Source organism: Salmo salar, chromosome 14 (assembly GCF_965601325.2).
Source record: "Salmo salar chromosome 14, fSalSal1, whole genome shotgun sequence".
NCBI lineage: Eukaryota > Metazoa > Chordata > Actinopteri > Salmoniformes > Salmonidae > Salmo > Salmo salar.
In genome coordinates this window covers 93,211,980-93,231,436 of record NC_138304.1, presented here as the reverse complement: position 1 = coordinate 93,231,436, position 19,457 = coordinate 93,211,980, and the positions used below count along the sequence as shown (strand labels likewise).

The 19,457-nt window shown below is 46.8% G+C and overlaps 2 protein-coding genes across 2 annotated transcripts; one reads left to right on the top strand and one right to left on the bottom strand.

Moving 5' to 3' along the window:
* Window positions 1-949: 949 nt before the first annotated feature.
* Window positions 950-14,429, bottom strand: LOC106570499 (ubiquilin-4). Its single transcript, XM_014142905.3, has 11 exons — window positions 14,173-14,429; window positions 12,935-13,086; window positions 12,421-12,575; window positions 11,995-12,257; window positions 7,546-7,704; window positions 7,124-7,349; window positions 5,268-5,407; window positions 3,334-3,417; window positions 3,060-3,175; window positions 2,564-2,765; window positions 950-2,463 (listed from the first exon to the last, which is right to left on the bottom strand). The coding sequence occupies exons 1-11, from the start codon at window positions 14,314-14,316 to the stop codon at window positions 2,311-2,313; spliced, it is 1,794 nt and encodes a 597-aa protein (XP_013998380.1). The 5' UTR covers window positions 14,317-14,429; the 3' UTR covers window positions 950-2,310.
* A 993-nt stretch (window positions 14,430-15,422) lies between these two features.
* On the top strand, window positions 15,423-18,686 carry LOC106570500 (lens fiber membrane intrinsic protein). Its single transcript, XM_014142906.3, has 5 exons — window positions 15,423-16,039; window positions 16,772-16,986; window positions 17,445-17,594; window positions 17,699-17,833; window positions 18,162-18,686. The coding sequence occupies exons 2-5, from the start codon at window positions 16,812-16,814 to the stop codon at window positions 18,224-18,226; spliced, it is 525 nt and encodes a 174-aa protein (XP_013998381.1). The 5' UTR covers window positions 15,423-16,039; window positions 16,772-16,811; the 3' UTR covers window positions 18,227-18,686.
* Window positions 18,687-19,457: the final 771 nt, after the last annotated feature.

Below are 19,457 nucleotides of genomic sequence, written 5' to 3'. Positions count from 1 at the left end.
CACTTGATTTAGCCTACATCATCAATATTCCGTCTGGTTGGCTGATATCCACAGCAAAGAGATGCAAAAAGACAGTTAATTCACAATTAGTAAAAGAGAATGGAAATCAATCAACAATGATCAGCTGACAGCCCACACTCTTTTCCCGAGGTCAGTCATGTCTTTTGGAGTCAAAGTAAATAGCTTGCTTACAATTTGTGATGATTGTGTTGCAGAAATAAATAGGCCTATGCTATTTGTATTTTTTTAATTTAATTTTCACTAGAGGCATTTGGTATGTTATGAATTTCGAGATATTTTGAAAATAATTATCATGCGGGGAGGGGAGTGCCCATTTTTCATTTTGTGCACCTGCCCACTGAAAGGTCTGAGCACCTGCCCACTGAAAGGTCTGTGCACCTGCCCACTGAAAGGTCTGAGCACCTGCCCACTGAAAGGTCTGTGCACCTGCCCACTGAAAGGTCTGTGCACCTGCCCACTGAAAGGTCTGAGCACCTGCCCACTGAAAGGTCTGTGCACCTGCCCACTGAAAGGTCTGTGCACCTGCCCACTGAAAGGTCTGAGCACCTGCCCACTGAAAGGTCTGTGCACCTGCCCACTGAAAGGTCTGAGCACCTGCCCACTGAAAGGTCTGTGCACCTGCCCACTGAAAGGTCTGTGCACGGCCCTGACTACAGAGGTGCACTAAACTAAATGACAGTTCCAATGCACCCTCGTCCAATGCAACGTGACAAATCCTCATTTGACAGTTGGATACTACAGTAGATGACAGTATAACATCGAGGAGCCTCCAGGCTACCAGGTAAATGCATTATTCATTAATCAACTTAAATTAAACTGTTTCACTACTTCCAGAATAAGTTATTTATAAGTGGAGTGGACTGCTGAATGGAACGTGCAGTATAATTCTGTTCTTCATACTACAAGTCAGGATGGTCACAATTTGAAATAGGGTTCTTATTGACCAACTTAGTTTTATTTTGTAGTACAGTACTGTTAAGTCAGTTCAAACATGTTGAATTGGGTATGGATTTTCAGCTGAGGCCAACAGACAAATCACAGTTATGGAAGCCATTGCCAAGGTTACCACAACTACAATGCTAAAATAAAAGCAAAAAGCAAGAACCTAATTTACAACAACTTATGGTGCCACACCATACCAAAAATGTAAAGCCTTTTTTCATAATATTTTATTCATACATTTTCCAGGAAGAGTTTTGTTTAATGATGAGACAAAACAGATTATCTATAGGTAGGTATGACTTACACATCAAATTAAAATACATAATGAATCAGCTTAAAATGAAAAGGAAATCTGTCTGTCTCGTCTTTCGGTGTCTTCCTCAGAACCACACCTGTCTTCCTTCATTAACGATTATCATGACATTTCTCAATCATGTGGCACCGCCTGTGTGAAGTCAATCTACACCAGCACCGGCAGACTCATTTGATTTGACTAGCCAGGGTTTGATCAAATCCATCCATTTGATGGGAGTGGTTGTTGTTAAAGGGGTTTGTTGAAGACAAGAAGGCACAGCAGTCGAGCCTTGAGGGAACAACTCACGGCTGAGAGGAGATGGATATATCCTATCTGGAATGACAATTTTGCAATTTTAGGGAAGTGTGGTGGATCTTTTCTTTTCAGCACTAGCAATAAATAGAAAGAGTTTTGGACGGTTAAAGTAGTGGAAAGAGGGGGAAGGGATTGGGGCCTGATATCCGTGTGAGATTGACAAAACTATTTTGTATTTCTCTCTTCCTCCCCTCTCCATATCCCCTGCACATCAGGGGTTTGGTCAAAATGGTGGATTGTTCACATCACTGTAGACAGAAATGCAACATATAGACAGGAAACAAATGTGTCATAACAGCTCTATGCAATGCAGTGAATGCATTTCAATCTGCCACACTCTGAACTCTCATCTCATTGAATAAACCCCTCAGATTTATTAGAGAGGAAGATGGATGAGTGAATCTTGTAGGGTAAAGCATCTCTGTTTAAGAGAGGAGATGGTCTGGTCAGTCTGGTTCTGCTGGTCAGAGCTCTGTGGATGAGGCTAAGAACAGGGGATATGGGGGTGGGGGGGGGGCATGATCTGACAGGCGGCTGCGGTGGATGTTTAGAATGGTACATATCCTGACCGGGTCTCATCTGTGTCGGTTTGGGACTGTTCATTTCACTTGTTGGTTCTCTGTAGACAGTATGTGTGTGTGTTTATCCCTTGCTACCCAGAGCTGGATAGTGTGTATTCGTGTGTCTGTATCGACGTATGCTTATATACGTAACTGTGTGTGTGTGCAAGTGTGTCTTTATGAGGGCTGAGAGCCCAGCAGTCTCTCGATGGCAGCGTTGACATCTCCTCCTGTAGCGATGAGGGCCTGCAGGTTGGCCTCTCGGTTGATGAAGCCCATAGCACCCAGCTGCTCCAGCTGCTGCTGGAACTGCACCTCTGGGGTCTGGCTCTGTAGGGGGGACCAGTCACAATCACTCAATCAAATCAGTCAACCAATCAATCAAACAGTAAAACAGAATGAGGGAAGACAGGATGTGTGTGGTACGTACCGAGGCATTCCCTCCTGCGAACATTTGGAGCATCTGCTGCATCATCAGCTGCTGGGCAGGGTTTGTCCCGGCGCTCGGCGATGAGGCAGGGTTCTCTGAAGCCACACCCCCTCCTACAGACAGGGGGGTTGTGGGAATTCCACCTGGTAATCCACCTACTAGCCCCCCTGGTAGACCACCTGGCAGCCCACCCGGTGCCAAACTGGGAGACACAAAGCGGTTAGTATAGACCCAGAGAACATATTGCCTAACAGAGGATTTAATCTACTACCCAAAGTGTGTGTCAGTGTGTCTCTTTGTCAGCGGAGGCTGCTGAGGGGAGGACGGCTCCCAATAATGGCTGGAACAGAGCGTTTGTTGTATTTGATACCATTCCGCTCCAGCCATTACCGCGAGCCCATCCTCCCCAATTAAGGTGCCACCGACCTCCTGTGGTGTGTGTGTGTGTGTGTGTGTATGTCAGTGTGAGCATCAGTGGGTGTCAGTGTGTGTGTACCTGGGCATGAGTCCCGGTGCTTCTGTCTGCAGCGTCTGTAGGCCCTGTTGTATCTGGAGGAGAGCCTGCATGGCTCGGGGGTTGGTCATGACAGAGAGTGCCTCTGGGTTCTGCATCTAAACAATATCAGTCACAATCAAACTAACAATTAATCAATTAACATTCTGAAACAAATCATCCAGTTCAGACTCAATCAATTCAATCAAGTCCTTGGGACAGTTTCAGCTCTCTGTTTGATATACGTGTGTGTGTGTGTGTGTGTGTGTGTGTATACCTGCTGCAGGAAGACAGGCAGCTGGCTCCTGAACTGTTCCTGCAGTTGGGGGTTTCCAGCAAACAGGGGATTATTCATCAACACCTGCGGGAGAGACAGAAGGTGAGAGAAGATCAGGGTCCTGTCGTTCACCAGCTGCAACCTGCTGCTTCCCCAGTGGGGAGGTTGCTCACCCTCTTCCTCACATCGGTCTATCTATATGGAGATAGGTCCAGCTGGCAGTGCTGTACCTCGGGGTATCTAGAACAGGTCCAGCTGGCAGTGCTTTACCTGTTCTAGATACCCCGAGGTACAGCACTGCCAGCTGGACCTGTTCTAGATACCCCGAGGTAAAGCACTGCCAGCCAGCTGGACCTGTTCTAGATACCTCGAGGTACAGCACTGCCAGCCAGCTGGACCTGTTCTAGATACCTCGAGGTACAGCACTGCCAGCCAGCTGGACCTGTTCTAGATACCTCGAGGTACAGCACTGCCAGCCAGCTGGACCTGTTCTAGATACCTCGAGGTACAGCACTGCCAGCCAGCTGGACCTGTTCTAGATACCTCGAGGTACAGCACTGCCAGCCAGCTGGACCTGTTCTAGATACCTCGAGGTACAGCACTGCCAGCCAGCTGGACCTGTTCTAGATACCTCGAGGTACAGCACTGCCAGCCAGCTGGACCTGTTCTAGATACCTCGAGGTACAGCACTGCCAGCCAGCTGGACCTGTTCTAGATACCTCGAGGTACAGCACTGCCAGCCAGCTGGACCTGTTCTAGATACCTCGAGGTAAAGCACTGCCAGCCAGCTGGACCTGTTCTAGATACCTCGAGGTAAAGCACTGCCAGCCAGCTGGACCTGTTCTAGATACCTCGAGGTAAAGCACTGCCAGCCAGCTGGACCTGTTCTAGATACCTCGAGGTACAGCACTGCCAGCCAGCTGGACCTGTTCTAGATACCTCGAGGTACAGCACTGCCAGCCAGCTGGACCTGTTCTAGATACCTCGAGGTACAGCACTGCCAGCCAGCTGGACCTGTTCTAGATACCTCGAGGTAAAGCACTGCCAGCCAGCTGGACCTGTTCTAGATACCTCGAGGTAAAGCACTGCCAGCCAGCTGGACCTGTTCTAGATACCTCGAGGTAAAGCACTGCCAGCCAGCTGGACCTGTTCTAGATACCTCGAGGTAAAGCACTGCCAGCCAGCTGGACCTGTTCTAGATACCTCGAGGTACAGCACTGCCAGCCAGCTGGACCTGTTCTAGATACCTCGAGGTACAGCACTGCCAGCTGGACCTGTTCTAGATACCTCGAAGTAAAGCACTGCCAGCCAGCTGGACCTGTTCTAGATACCTCGAGGTACAGCACTGCCAGCTGGACCTGTTCTAGATACCTCGAGGTAAAGCACTGCCAGCCAGCTGGACCTGTTCTAGATACCTCGAAGTACAGCACTGCCAGCCAGCTGGACATGTTTTAGATACCTCGAGGTACAGCACTGCCAGCCAGCTGGACCTGTTCTAGATACCTCGAAGTAAAGCACTGCCAGCCAGCTGGACCTGTTCTAGATACCTCGAGGTACAGCACTGCCAGCTGGACCTGTTCTAGATACCTCGAGGTAAAGCACTGCCAGCCAGCTGGACCTGTTCTAGATACCTCGAAGTACAGCACTGCCAGCTGGACCTGTTCTAGATACCTCGAAGTACAGCACTGCCAGCTGGACCTGTTCTGTACAGCTGCCAATGAATTACAGACAACTCAATCCCATCGATTCCTATGGATCCCCCTGCGTTCAGATTATTTGTGTCCCAAATGTCACCCTATTCCCTTTATAGTGCACTACTTTTAACCATGGCCCCTATGGGTAGTAGTGCACTAGAAAGGGAATAGGGTGCCATATGACACACTTAAAGTGACTTTATGAACCATGATAACCCCCACTACTCTGTTGCTACAGACCTGGGAGGCCATGTCTGGGTTCTGGGCCAGAGACTGCATCATACTGCGCATGTAGGGAGCAGACAGCATGTTCTGCATCAGCTGGGGGTTCTCTGAAATCTGCTGCATCAGACTCTGCATGCCTGGACTGCTGAACATGCCTGGGACGCACGCACACACGCACACACACACACACACACACACACACACACACACACACACACGTTGATGGAGGGTGGGTAGGTGCCGTTGTGTGTGTGTGTGTGTGTGCTTACAAACCCCAACTTGACATACAGAGCATTCGGAAAGTATTATGACCCCTTGACTTTTCCCACAATCTGTTAGGATACAGCCTTATTCTAAAATTGATTAAATAAAAACAAATCATCAATCTACACACAATACCCCATAATGACAAAGCGAAAACAGGTTTAGACATTTTAGCAAATGTATTAAAAATAAAAAACAGAAATACCTTGTTTAAATAAGTATTCAGACCCTTTGCTATGAGACTCAAAATTGAGCTCATGTACATCCTGTTTCCATTGACCATCCTTGAGATGTTTCTACAACTTGGAGTCTGTGGTAAGTTAAATTGATTGGACATGATTTGGAAAGGCACACTACCAATTTCTGCAGCATTGAAGGTCCCCAAGAACACATTGGCGTCCATCATTCTTAAATGGAAGAAGTTTGGAACCACCAAGACTCTTCCTAGAGCTGGCCGCCCTGACAAACTGAGCAATCAGGGGAGAAGGGCCTTGGTCAGGGAGGTGGCCAAGAACCCGATGGTTACTCTGACAGAGCCTCAGAGTTCCTCTGTGGAGATGGGAGAACCTTCCAGAAGGACAACCATCACTGCAACACTCCACCAATCAGACCTATATGGTAGAGTGGCCAGACGAAAGCCACTCAGTAAAAGGCACATAACAGCCCGCTTGGCGTTTGCTAAAAGGCAACTAAAGGACTCTCAGACCATGAGAAACAAGATTCTCTGGTCGAATAAAACCAAGATTGAACTCTTTGGCTTGAATGTCAAACGTCACGTCTAGAGGAAACCTGGCACCATCCCTACGGCGAAGCATGGTGGTGGCAGCATCATGCTGTGGGGATTTTTTTTCCAGAGGCAGGGACTGGGAGACTAGTCAGGATCAAGCGAAAGATAACTGAGCAAAGTAGAGAGAGATCCTTGATGAAAACCTGCTCCATAGCGCTGAAGATCTCAGACTGGGATGAAGTTTCACCTTCCAACAGGACAACGACCCTAAGCACACTGCCAAGACAACGCAGGAGTGGCTTCAGTCTCTGAATGTCCTTGAGTGGCACAGCCAGAGCCTGGACATGAACCGGATTGAACATCTCTGGAGACCTGAAAATAGCTGTGCAGCGACGCTCCCCATCCAACCTGACAGAGCTTGAGAGGATCTGCAGAGAAGAATGGGAGAAACTCCCCAAATACAGGTGCGCCAAGCTTGAAGAAGACTTGAGGCTGTAATGGCTGCCAAAGGTGCTATAACAAAGTAAAGTGTCTGAATACTTACGTAAATGTGATATTTCCGTTTTTAATTTTAATACATTTTCAAAAATGTCTACACTTGTTTTTTTTCTTTGTCACTGTGGGGTATTTGTCATTATGGGGTATTGAGGAAAAAAAAATATATTTAATCAATTTTAGAATAAGGCTGTTACGTAACAAAATGTGGAAAAACTCAAGGGGTCCGAGTACTTTCTGAATGCACTGTATGTATGGGTGTCATGAATTGATAAGTATGTATTTAGGAATTCACGTCCACATGTGATATTACAGTATGTGAAGCTGTAGTAAATCAACTGAATGCTGTCACTTCAACAGGAAGTCAGTCTATGTATTACCGTACCATTTCCCAGACTGGCAGAGTTGACACCCAGAGGGTTGGAGACACTGGGGTTGGTGCTGCCAGTGGTAGAAGAGCCTGTGGTGCCCGTGCCCCCTCCACCCTCAGAGGGGTTGGTGGAGCTGGGGGGGCCCCATGGGTTGGGCAGTGGTTCCCGGTTCTCTGTCCTCGACGGCTGCACCCCCCCATCAGAGTTGCCCCCCAGGGCGGAGAAAGGGTTGTTTCCAAACTGGGAGAGAGGAGAGAAATAAGTCATTATCAACTTGTTATATACCAATGGAGTTTATGTTTAGCACTCTCCATGGGATAGCTTAGAGTTTGTATCTGAGGCTGAAAAACCTTTAAAAAAATGGGTGAAACCCTGATTTGAATTTTAACTTAGTCGTGATGTCAATTCATTTGAATTAAATGTCATCAGTGGGTACCTGGTCTCGTGCGGCGCTGAACATGGGTTCCTGGATGTCTGTGTACATCCTTCGCAGGGCGTTGTAGCCCCCCGGGATGCTCTCCAGGTTGCTAAGCGCCCGGTCCTGGTTACGCATCATCTCCTGCATCATAGCAGGGTTCCTGGCCAGCTCCATGGTCTGAGGAGAAGGGAACAGGAAGGGGTTGACAGGAATTGTTCAGCTAGGCTGGGTTCTGGGGTACAGGGACTCAAGAGGGTTAAGGAAGACCCAAACATCATTCCCAGAGACAGATAAGGCTAAGCCTTACTCTGGACAAAAATCATTTAACATTTTCTCAATTGAGCTTTCTTTTTAGTCCAGAACTAAACTTAATCTGTGTCTGAGAAACCTATTTCTTTAAATAATTTAGAATGCAGCTAAATGTAAAAGATGCCTCACAAAAAGCAGTCGACTTCCCACAGTTAAAAAATAAATAAAAAAAACAGCAGTTTCTACATTATTAGCCTAATCTAACTTCTGTGTACATTCCAGCCGATCCCAACCTGTCAGTAACACAGTACACTCCAGCCAATCCCAACCCGTCAGCAACACAGTACACTCCAGCTAATCCCAACCTGTCAGTAACACAGTACACTCCAGCCAATCCCAACCCGTCAGCAACACAGTACACTCCAGCCAATCCCAACCTGTCAGTAACACAGTACACTCCAGCCAATCCCAACCCGTCAGTAACACAGTACACTCCAGCCAATCCCAACCCGTCAGCAACACAGTACACTCCAGCCGATCCCAACCTGTCAGTAACACAGTACACTCCAGCCAATCCCAACCCGTCAGCAACACAGTACACTCCAGCTAATCCCAACCTGTCAGTAACACAGTACACTCCAGCCAATCCCAACCCGTCAGTAACACAGTACACTCCAGCCAATCCCAACCCGTCAGCAACACAGTACACTCCAGCCAATCCCAACCTGTCAGTAACACAGTACACTCCAGCCAATCCCAACCCGTCAGTAACACAGTACACTCCAGCCAATCCCAACCCGTCAGCAACACAGTACACTCCAGCCGATCCCAACCTGTCAGTAACACAGTACACTCCAGCCAATCCCAACCCGTCAGCAACACAGTACACTCCAGCTAATCCCAACCTGTCAGTAACACAGTACACTCCAGCCAATCCCAACCCGTCAGCAACACAGTACATTCCAGCCGATCCCAACCTGTCAGTAACACAGTACACTCCAGCCAATCCCAACCCGTCAGCAACACAGTACACTCCAGCTAATCCCAACCTGTCAGTAACACAGTACACTCCAGCCAATCCCAACCCGTCAGCAACACAGTACACTCCAGCTAATCCCAACCTGTCTGTTACACAGTACACTCCAGCCAATCCCAACCCGTCAGTAACACAGTACACTCCAGCCAATCCCAACCCGTCAGCAACACAGTACACTCCAGCCAATCCCAACCCGTCATCAACACAGTACACTCCAGCCAATCCCAACCCGTCAGCAACACAGTACACTCCAGCTAATCCCAACCCGTCAGTGATCCTGTACACTCCAGCCAATCCCAACCCGTCTGTTACACAGTACACTCCAGCCAATCCCAACCCGTCAGTGATCCTGTACACTCCAGCCAATCCCAACCCGTCAGTGATCCTGTACACTCCAGCTAATCCCAACCCGTCAGTAACACAGTTCACTCCAGCCAATCCCAACCCGTCAGTAACACAGTACACTCCAGCCAATCCCAACCTGTCTGTTACACAGTACACTCCAGCCAATCCCAACCCGTCAGCAACACAGTACACTCCAGCCAATCCCAACCTGTCAGTGATCCTGTACACTCCAGCCAATCCCAACCCGTCAGCAACACAGTACACTCCAGCCAATCCCAACCCGTCAGCAACACAGTACACTCCAGCCAATCCCAACCCGTCAGCAACACCAGTACACTCCAGCCAATCCCAACCCGTCAGCAACACAGTACACTCCAGCCAATCCCAACCTGTCTGTTACACAGTACACTCCAGCCAATCCCAACCCGTCTGTTACACAGTACACTCCAGCCAATCCCAACCCGTCAGCAACACAGTACACTCCAGCCAATCCCAACCCGTCAGCAACACAGTACACTCCAGCCAATCCCAACCCGTCAGTAACACAGTACACTCCAGCCAATCCCAACCTGTCTGTTACACAGTACACTCCAGCCAATCCCAACCCGTCAGCAACACAGTACACTCCAGCCAATCCCAACCCGTCAGTGATCCTGTACACTCCAGCCAATCCCAACCCGTCAGCAACACAGTACACTCCAGCCAATCCCAACCCGTCAGCAACACAGTACACTCCAGCCAATCCCAACCCGTCAGCAACACAGTACACTCCAGCCAATCCCAACCCGTCAGCAACACCAGTACACTCCAGCCAATCCCAACCCGTCAGCAACACAGTACACTCCAGCCAATCCCAACCTGTCTGTTACACAGTACACTCCAGCCAATCCCAACCCGTCTGTTACACAGTACACTCCAGCCAATCCCAACCCGTCAGCAACACAGTACACTCCAGCCAATCCCAACCCGTCAGCAACACAGTACACTCCAGCCAATCCCAACCCGTCTGTTACACAGTACACTCCAGCCAATCCCAACCCGTCAGCAACACAGTACACTCCAGCCAATCCCAACCCGTCAGCAACACAGTACACTCCAGCCAATCCCAACCCGTCAGCAACACAGTACACTCCAGCCAATCCCAACCCGTCAGCAACACAGTACACTCCAGCCAATCCCAACCTGTCTGTTACACAGTACACTCCAGCCAATCCCAACCCGTCAGTAACACAGTACACTCCAGCCAATCCCAACCCGTCAGTAACACAGTACACCTCCAGCCAATCCCAACCCGTCAGTAACACAGTACACTCCAGCCAATCCCAACCCGTCAGTAACACAGTACACTCCAGCCAATCCCAACCCGTCAGTAACACAGTACACTCCAGCCAATCCCAACCCGTCAGTAACACAGTACATGGATTGCAATGCAATCGTCGTCCAAAAGGGTCGATTACCGATTGATTAGGGCCGATTTCAAGTTTTCATAACAATCTGCCATGCCGATTAGTTGGTCAACCTCTAATCTCTATTGCACTCCACACTGCCCTTTTCCCACCTGGACAAAAGGAACACCTATGTGAGAATTCTATACATTGAATATAGCTCAGCGTTCAACACCATACTGCCCTGAAAGCTCATCAATAAGCTAAGGACCATGGGACTAAACACCTCCCTCTGCAACTGGATCCTGGACTTCCTGACGGGCCGCACCCAGGTGGTGAGGGTAGGTAACAACATATCCACCACGCTGATCCTCAACACAGGGGCCCCTCAGGGGTACGTGCTCAGTCCCCTCCTGTACTCCCTGTTTACTCATGACTGCACGGCCAGGCACGACTCCAACACCATCATTAAGTTTGCCGATGACACAACAGTGGTAGGCCTGATCACCGACAATGATGAAACAGCCTATAGGGAGGTCAGAGACCTGGCCGTGTGGTGCCAGGACAACAACCTCTCCCGCAACGTGATCAAGACAAAGGAGATGATTGTGGATTATAGGAAAAAGAGGACCGAGCACACCCCCATTCTCATCGACGGGGCTGCAGTGGAGCAGGTTGAGAGCTTCAAGTTCCTTGGTGTCCACATCACCAACAAACTAACATGGTCCAAACACACCAAGACAGTCGTGAAGCGGGCCCGACAAAACCTGTTCCCCCTCAGGAGACTGAAAAGATTTGGCATGGGTCCTCAGATCCTCAAAAGGTTCTACAGCTGCACCATCGAGAGCATCCTGACTGGTACACATCACTGCCTGGTATGGACACTGCTCGACCTCCGACCTCAAGGCACTACAGAGGATAGTGCGAACGGCCCAGTGCATCACTGGGGTCAAGCTTCCTGCCATCCAGGACCTCTATACCAGGCAGTGTCAGAGAAAGACCCTAAAAAAAGACCCTAAAGACTCCAGCCACTCTAGTCAGACTGTTCTCTCTGCTACCGCACTGCAAGTGGTACCGGAGCATCAAGTCTAGGTCCAAGAGGCTTCTAAACAGCTTCTAGCCCCAAGCCATGACTCCTGAACATCTAATCAAATGGCTACCCAGACTACTTGCATTGCCCCCCCCCCCCCCCCTCTTTCACACCGCTGCTAGTCTCTGTTGTTATCATCTATGCATAGTCACTTTAATAACTCTACCTACATGTACATATTACCTCAACTAACCAGTGCCCCTGCACATTGACTTTGTACTGGCACCCCCCTGTATATAGTCTTGCTATTGTTATTTTAATGCTGCTGTTTAATTGTTACTTTTATTTCTTATCCGTATTTTTTTAAACTGCATTGGTGGTTAGGGGCTCGTATGTAAGCATTTCACTGTAAGGTCCCTCACCTGTCTCATAAGCTCAGGGTTGTTGAGCATGTGGGAGATCTCGGGGTTGCGCTCCATCAGCTGCTGCATCTGAGGGTTGGCCACAATCATCTGCCTCATCAGGTCTGGGTTGGACATCATGTTCTGCACCAGGGGGTTCTCCATGATCTGAGACAGCATCTCTGGGTTGGACATCAGCTGGCTCTGCATCTGCTGCTGCAGCTCCATGAAGTTAGCTGAGCCCATGCCCATGCTGCTCAGACTGGACAGGTCACCAAACCCGGCTAGGAGGGAGGGAAAGGGGCATGGTCAGAGGGCGTGATGGTGATAGTAACGACCTTTGGAAATTGTTGTCGGATGTCTTTTTCAGTATAAACTGTTGGGTGTGTGTGAGGGGGTGGATAGATAAGATTAGAAGTGTGTACTTATTTAGCTTTGTAAACTCACTCAGTATGTTGGGGGTCTGTGGGGGTGCCGAGGCCGGGCCTCCAGTGGACCCTACTGTGGAGGAGTGGGCTGCAGAACTGGGGCCCGAGGAGCTGCCACTACTGCTGCCCACCTGGGAGGTGCAGGAGGTGGAGGAACTAGCGCCATCTCCTGCCCTGGAGGGACAATGCACTGATCAGTTATTTTTCCATATTCACATTAAAACTACAATATGCAATATGAATTTGGCGACCCGACCAAATTCACATAGAAATGTCAGTTATAGATCTGTCGGCTCAAACTAGTAATCCTATTCTGCAAAAACACGTGACCGCCCACTTTAATGCATACTAACCAGTTGCGTCACCGAAAGCTATTCGGCGATGCAAGTGGAGACACTAGATATAGCCTATTCACCTATTCAAAAGTTGACCAAGCAATTGCTTTTCCAATTCCAATGTTCCCCTTCTGCCAAATGTCAGAAGAAGACGACAGTATCCAACTAAAACACAATATCCATTTTGCATCATCTTACTTGTGTGCCGTCTTTATGACCAGGTGTACTGTCAGGCCGTCCTTGATGCCGTGCTGGTTGAGTGAGTCCCCGTCCTTCAGGATCTTCCCTGCAAAGATCAGAACCAACTGATCCTGCTTGGCTTTGAACCTCCGCGAGATCTCCTCCTTAAACTGGGAAAGGAGAAAGATATATATATATATATAGAGAGAGAGAGGAGGGATGGACAGCAAGAGAAAGAGGGCGGCAGATGAGGGAAGAAAGGGAAACAAAGAGACGTAGTCAAACAAATCTCAATTAACTGATTTTAATTCTAAAGCCTTGTTTCTGGGTAAATTCCCATTGCTTATCTCTGTGTAAATCCTCACTGCTTATCTCTGGGTAAAAGCTCATTGTTTATCCTATTACAGGAATCATACTACCTGATCACAAATACCAAATCACTCTTAGTGTTGTGCCTCCAGTGAGCAACAAGAATACTACACATATGAGAAGCACATTAAACAGGAGTAAAATAAGCTGTAGGCCATTTAGCTGTTCAGGATATCAATCAGGACTGGAGTGACAGGACAGGAAGAAAAGAGACAGCTGACAGATTCATAACACATCAGCTTGAATGTAACAGGGGGACTTGTGTATGGGAGAGGTGATTCACATGGACAGAAATCTAAAGTCCAGTAACTGATATTCAGAACAATGAGGTGCCGTTACATTCTGAAGAAGAAGACTGTTTATAGAGTACCAAGGACAGCACAAAGTTGTTTCTGGAGAAACAGCTAAGAAACTAGATAGCTAGCATTTAGCTAACAACATTTATCCAACGTTAGCTAACAATGTACCTAGTTTGCTAACTACTTAATTAAAATATAGTGTTTTTTTATGACTAACTGTCACACGACACATTGCCTTGACTGTGCAGGGAATCAGCTGTCATTTGTTGAGTTGGAAAGCCGGTTAGCTAGCTAGGCTACATAAAACAACTAAGCACCTAACAATATGGAGGACTAGAGTGTTTGAGAGTCGTATCATAACAAAGTTAGTGAATAGTTTGTTAAGTAAATAGCTATAAATATCGCTACACCGTCCAATTCTGAAATGTTAGCTAACTACACTAACAACATGTTTAACTATACACACACAGTCTGTCACAGGCTAACCAATGCAAGTGGGCAGGGGCATCATGATGATGATGATGTAGCATAGCAGCTAACGTTTGTGGCCACTCGCTAGCAAGCTGCGGATTAACAAAATGAACGAACCTGAGTGACCGAGGCATCTTCCGAGATGGCGATTTCTTCCTTATCTTTCGGGGTTTTGACTGTAACCTTAATAATAGATCCCTCCGAAGATACCGTTGTATTATTGTTGTTATTAACAGGATCTTCACCGCCGTTGTCCTCCATGTTTACTCCTACGATAGAATCGCTCGGATTTGGCGTCCAATTCCGGGTCAATATAGGTCACCACTTCCTTTCCAGAAACATTGCCTCATGATGACGGATAATTTGAACCAAGCGCAGACCGATGTACATGTCTTTGCACAGAGACGATAACGCCGCTGCCTTAGCGTTGTCGTCTATGGTAGGCTAGTGAAATATTCCAATGCACAACATTTAATATATACACTACACTTGGCAACAGGGGGTAAGCCATCCTCAAACAAAAATGTACAATTGCAGGTTGACAGCAATGATATATACCGTGCAAAGGCAACCTAAATGCACCAGACCTGATGACAAAGCACTAATATAATAGCTATTTCACTCCACAAGGGGGCTGTACCTGGTCCCGATGACTATCTTACCTGTTGATTTGACTGGCAAAGTTATCTTTGTGTTCCAAACTTATTCAAATCAATATTTTTAAGTTGTATATGTCAATATAATCAATATATAACTGTTATAATATAAACATTTATTATTGTGTTAATCTCTTCCCATAGCTGCTGACACAACAAGTTCCCCTGGAGGAGCGCTAGCAAACAAGAAGACTATGGTGTCTGTAGCTTACCATATAGACCAAGCGTGATTTGGAGTTCCAGTTTGAAAAAGCTGTTGTAGCCTAATTTTAAGTAAAATGCCAAGCTGATAGCATATGTACCTCCATATGCACAGCCTTTAAAAAAAAATTCACACCACTTTTCACACCGTCAAAACATGTCCTGAAATTGTCAACCAGCGCTTTTACTTTAAATTATCCCCACCACTCACCTCCTTGCATAATGAAGCAGTCATAAACAGAACCTTATCTGCATGTTTGGCGTCTGCTTCCTCTGGACATAAATACTAATACTGATATATTGGGAAATTAAATGGCAGTCATAATTGCTATGTTTTAATCCACTGATTCTGTTAAATGACACCGTGATGTTGGCTTTTGATGAAGGGTATGACAGTTCTGTCACTGGAAGATGGCCTATCCCTTAATCAGACCTCACAGACTGTCTGTAGCTGTCTTTAGATGGCAGTTTGTGTGTGTGTGTGTGTGTGTGTGTGTGTGTGTGTGTGTGTCTACAAAATACACTGTATAAATACAGTCATGGAAAACTATGATCACAGAGTATTCAACTTACAGTGTATTTAAAAACAGTATTATGAGGAAGCAGGTGAGCAACATATTACAGATGTATTCTGTATATTAGAGAGAGGACAACCAGATAGACAGAGGGGCCATCCCTCCCTATACTGTATGTGTGTCTAACTGTCTATCCATGCCGCCACAGCCACACATCCATTGAAAGAAAGAATGTTGGCTTCAGCATGTTGCATTGACTCCAACAGTACTGCATACCTATGCACATCCACAATTCTAGAACATACCAAATACAAACCAGCCAAAGCCCCTACCCTAACCCCCTGACCCCCACCCAGCCGCCTACACTGAAAGGGCTGTGGGGGTCACATGATCCCGTGCCACTAGCGATGGCTTGTTCAATTGCATCCGTTACATGGGGACTGACTGTTTAAGGATTCTGCTTCCATCAACAGAGGGGATAGCCCAGTGGAGTTCTCTTCCACTCTCCTATCTCTCCTCCTAGGCTTGCAACATAGCTTTCTCTCTAGCCCTCTCACCCTTTCTCCCCAGAAAGGTAAACGGTTAAGAGGGTGTTTTTACTGAAGAAACAAGGTAAGCGGCATCCTAAATACAGTATATCTATATAATGTTACCTTGATAAAAATGTATAGTTGTTCCAAAGACACAGTTACTCAGTAAACTGAAGTCTGAAAAGAAGACAATAGTGGTTGAATAAACACTGATCAAATTCAATTCAGTGCTTGGCAGAACTTACTTGGCAAAAGAGCTGTTTAAGGATACTAGTTGTAAACGTGCATTCTATGACAATGTAAAAACTGCATGCGTGTTTGTTTATGCTATATGGAGCAAATGTTCATATATGTTAACAGGTGTCGCATAAAGCTTAGATTGTATCTGACTTATTGTCTGTGCCATAGCATCATATGAAGTAGTGCTTATGAGTGAGCTCAACTGATAATAATTATAAACTCTAATATATATGATCCCAAATTACCAGTATTTTGAGACTACTGTGATTCAGCAATTTGTACTTTGACGTTCAAATATTGTTGTCCATGTAACAGTTATTTCCGGTGTCAAGAATCGTACTGAACTTATTCCTGTTTCTATTACATTCTATACTGTATGGAATCATTATTATTAAAACTGAGTGTGTTCTACATACGAAGATCATACCAGATAGGTACAGGTGTGTGTGTCTAACTTCATCTTCCTCTCTAGTATGAGGAGCTACGAAGTGGCCAGAGCAAACTGTGTGTGTGTCATACAAAACATTATATCATCCAGGTGTGTTTACCCACCCTCCCTCGTCTTCCCATGCAGTATCAGGTACCACACAGTGGCCACAGCAGCATCTCTTAGGATGTACAGCTTCATGGGAGGGGGCCTGTTCTGTGCCATGGTGGGGAACATCCTGCTGGTGGTCTCCACAGCAACAGACTACTGGATGCAGTACCGTCTGTCGGGCAGCTTCGCCCACCAGGGCCTGTGGAGGTACTGCATGTCGGGCAAGTGTTACATGCAGACGGACAGCATCGGTGAGAACACACGTCAAGCAAAACCTCCCAAATGGCACCCTTTTCCCTATGCCCATAGGGCTCTGGTCTAAAGTAGTGCACTATATAGGGAATAGGGTACCATTTGGGACACAGCCTAAGAGAGCAATTGTAATTAAAACTATGTTTACCACTCCTGTACATGGCCCAAGAGAATAGGCTACCAGCAGCATCTCAGTAGTTAATAGAGGCTTCCTCCTAGTCTAGTTAAAGTAATTTGTCAGAGACATCTCATCAATGGCTGCTTTGTTTTATGTTACAAACCTGTTGTCACAAACCTGTTACTGGAATGTATTTTAGAGTAATGTTGCACATGAGAAATATGGCGCCACCTACAGGCTGAGAATGGTACTAGGTTTAGTTGTCAAACTGCCTTGAAGGAAGGATGCTGGGGCTCTGTTGTTGTCATCCTGCTCACTACTCTGTCTGTCCCCTTCTAGCATATTGGAATGCCACCCGGGCCTTTATGATCCTGTCAGGGATGTCGTGCTTTGCGGGCATCATCGCAGGCATCCTCTCCTTCGCCCACTTCTCCGCCTTCGAGAGGTTCAACCGCTCCTTCGCTGCAGGGATCATGTTTTTCGTCTCCAGTGAGTCTCACACATGCACACATACACACACGCACGCACGCACACACACACACAGATGTTTAGTACAGCATATTTACCTTTTATATTCCCCTGCCTTCTCCCAGCCTTATTTGTTCTTCTGGCAATGGCCATCTACACGGGTGTAACAGTGAACTTCCTGGGCAAGCGTTTCGGTGACTGGCGTTTCTCTTGGTCCTACATATTGGGCTGGGTAGCACTGCTCATGACGTTCTTTGCAGGTAAGAACTGACATACGGGGTTAATCACAGTACTCAAAACTGGCTCCATACCAACATGCCCAATATTTCTATTGCCCGGTCCAAAAACAACTCACAAGCCCTTAGTCCCCCAGCGTTAGCAGATCTGAAGAGTCTGATGAAAGCAATATGGTGATGATTTTCCCTAGCCTTCCAATGGGTTAGGGGGGCCTTGCTCCATCATAGTGCTGAACCTTCAGACCTGATAGATAGTGTAGGTGCTGAAGGGAGGCTTGTGGGTTTTTGGGTGTCTACAGCTGGTTTCCAATGTCCATTGTCTATTAACCTGTGTGTGCTCTGTGTGTTCCAGGGATATTTTACATGTGTGCCTACAGAATGCATGAATGTAGGAGAGGAGGCGGCCCTACACGCTAGAGAGAAAGACACAGCAAATCGCACAAACTGTTTAAACATTTTTTTTAACACTGAATGAATGACCTTAACATATAACAGAAAGCCTTCGTGCCTACATGGGTCTCCATCCCCTGATGCTTCCAATGGATTTCCTGGATAAATAAAGATTTGATAGAAACATATACAATAGCTTTCTGACATTCACATGAAAAGAAGGATAACAACTTGATTTAGAAAGACAATTCCACTAGCTTCTTTATCTATGTACAGTAAACAGGAAAATATGTTTCAAAATGGCTGGCACTGCAATGGTTATGATATCTCCTTAGTGCCCTTTTCAAGCATATATGCGAGATGAGAACAGGCATTTTGTACATGCAAATGTAGCCTAATTTAGTTTTGGTTAGGAATATGGGCAGGTGGAGCCATGCTCACTAGGCAAGTTCTCATATTTTCCAATAAAGTTCCTCTCTAAATGTTCTGTTGTCTCTATGTTGATACTTAGTGCACAGTCCACCTTTTTAGGTGTATTTTCCTTATTTACATCCCTTTCTGAGAAGGGGTTTTAGTTATGGGTTGTGTTAGTGATGGCTGTCTTGCACTCAAAGTTTTACCACAAGATGGCGGCCCTAAACCAGCTTTTATTAGCAGGGCTTCTTTGCACATACTGCTAGACAAGTTGTTTCCGTTGCCTGGGATGCTTCTGTTGCCTGGCAAATCCCAAAGCCAAAGCAACTGCATGAAGGTGAGAGGGCCACATCTTGCAAAAGGTAAAGATTTGTCATACAGCTTCTGTAAGATTGACTGGTATTGTGCAGATTTTCCCTGTTCAATATCTACCACAATTAATCATGTTTTACTTTCCCCGAGGCGAAGAGCTAAGAAGTGGACCCAAGGTGGCCCCAGTCACAAGCTAATACATGAGACCTCCAGGACATGTTTTTGCATTGTTATGTATAGTCTGTAAATGAAGAAACTACTGCACAACCAAGTGGAAAACAATTCCCTAGCGCTACATTAACTGGCATGATGTCAACACTTATAGGAGATAAGAATCCCACACGCTAAGGGAAACCAGTCTCCTTTATTTCACAACTTACTTTTTTTGTGAGAAAAGGCTTCCCCCGAACCCCAACCCTCGTCCTGTGGAAACTCCTATTGTCTTTTACAGTTGTTGACATCTTCAAGAATACTCCAGGTTTCACATAACTACAGAAGGAACCGATGGAGGATTCTAGAACACCCTATAGAC

What these genes read in the sequence shown, in the direction of transcription:
- LOC106570500 (XM_014142906.3), top strand. Translation starts at nt 16,812, where the DNA reads ATGTACAGCTTCATGGGAGGGGGCCTGTTCTGTGCCATGGTGGGGAAC. An exon ending in CATGCAGACGGACAGCATCG is followed by an intron (nt 16,987 to 17,444) that starts GTGAGAACACAC and finishes GTCCCCTTCTAG; the next exon opens with CATATTGGAATGCCACCCGG. An exon ending in GCTCATGACGTTCTTTGCAG is followed by an intron (nt 17,834 to 18,161) that starts GTAAGAACTGAC and finishes TGTGTGTTCCAG; the next exon opens with GGATATTTTACATGTGTGCC.
- LOC106570499 (XM_014142905.3), bottom strand. Translation starts at nt 14,316, where the DNA reads ATGGAGGACAACGGCGGTGAAGATCCTGTTAATAACAACAATAATACA. An exon ending in GTCATAAAGACGGCACACAA is followed by an intron (nt 12,576 to 12,934) that starts GTAAGATGATGC and finishes TTGTCCCTCCAG; the next exon opens with GGCAGGAGATGGCGCTAGTT. An exon ending in ACCCAGACATGGCCTCCCAG is followed by an intron (nt 3,418 to 5,267) that starts GTCTGTAGCAAC and finishes TCTCTCCCGCAG; the next exon opens with GTGTTGATGAATAATCCCCT.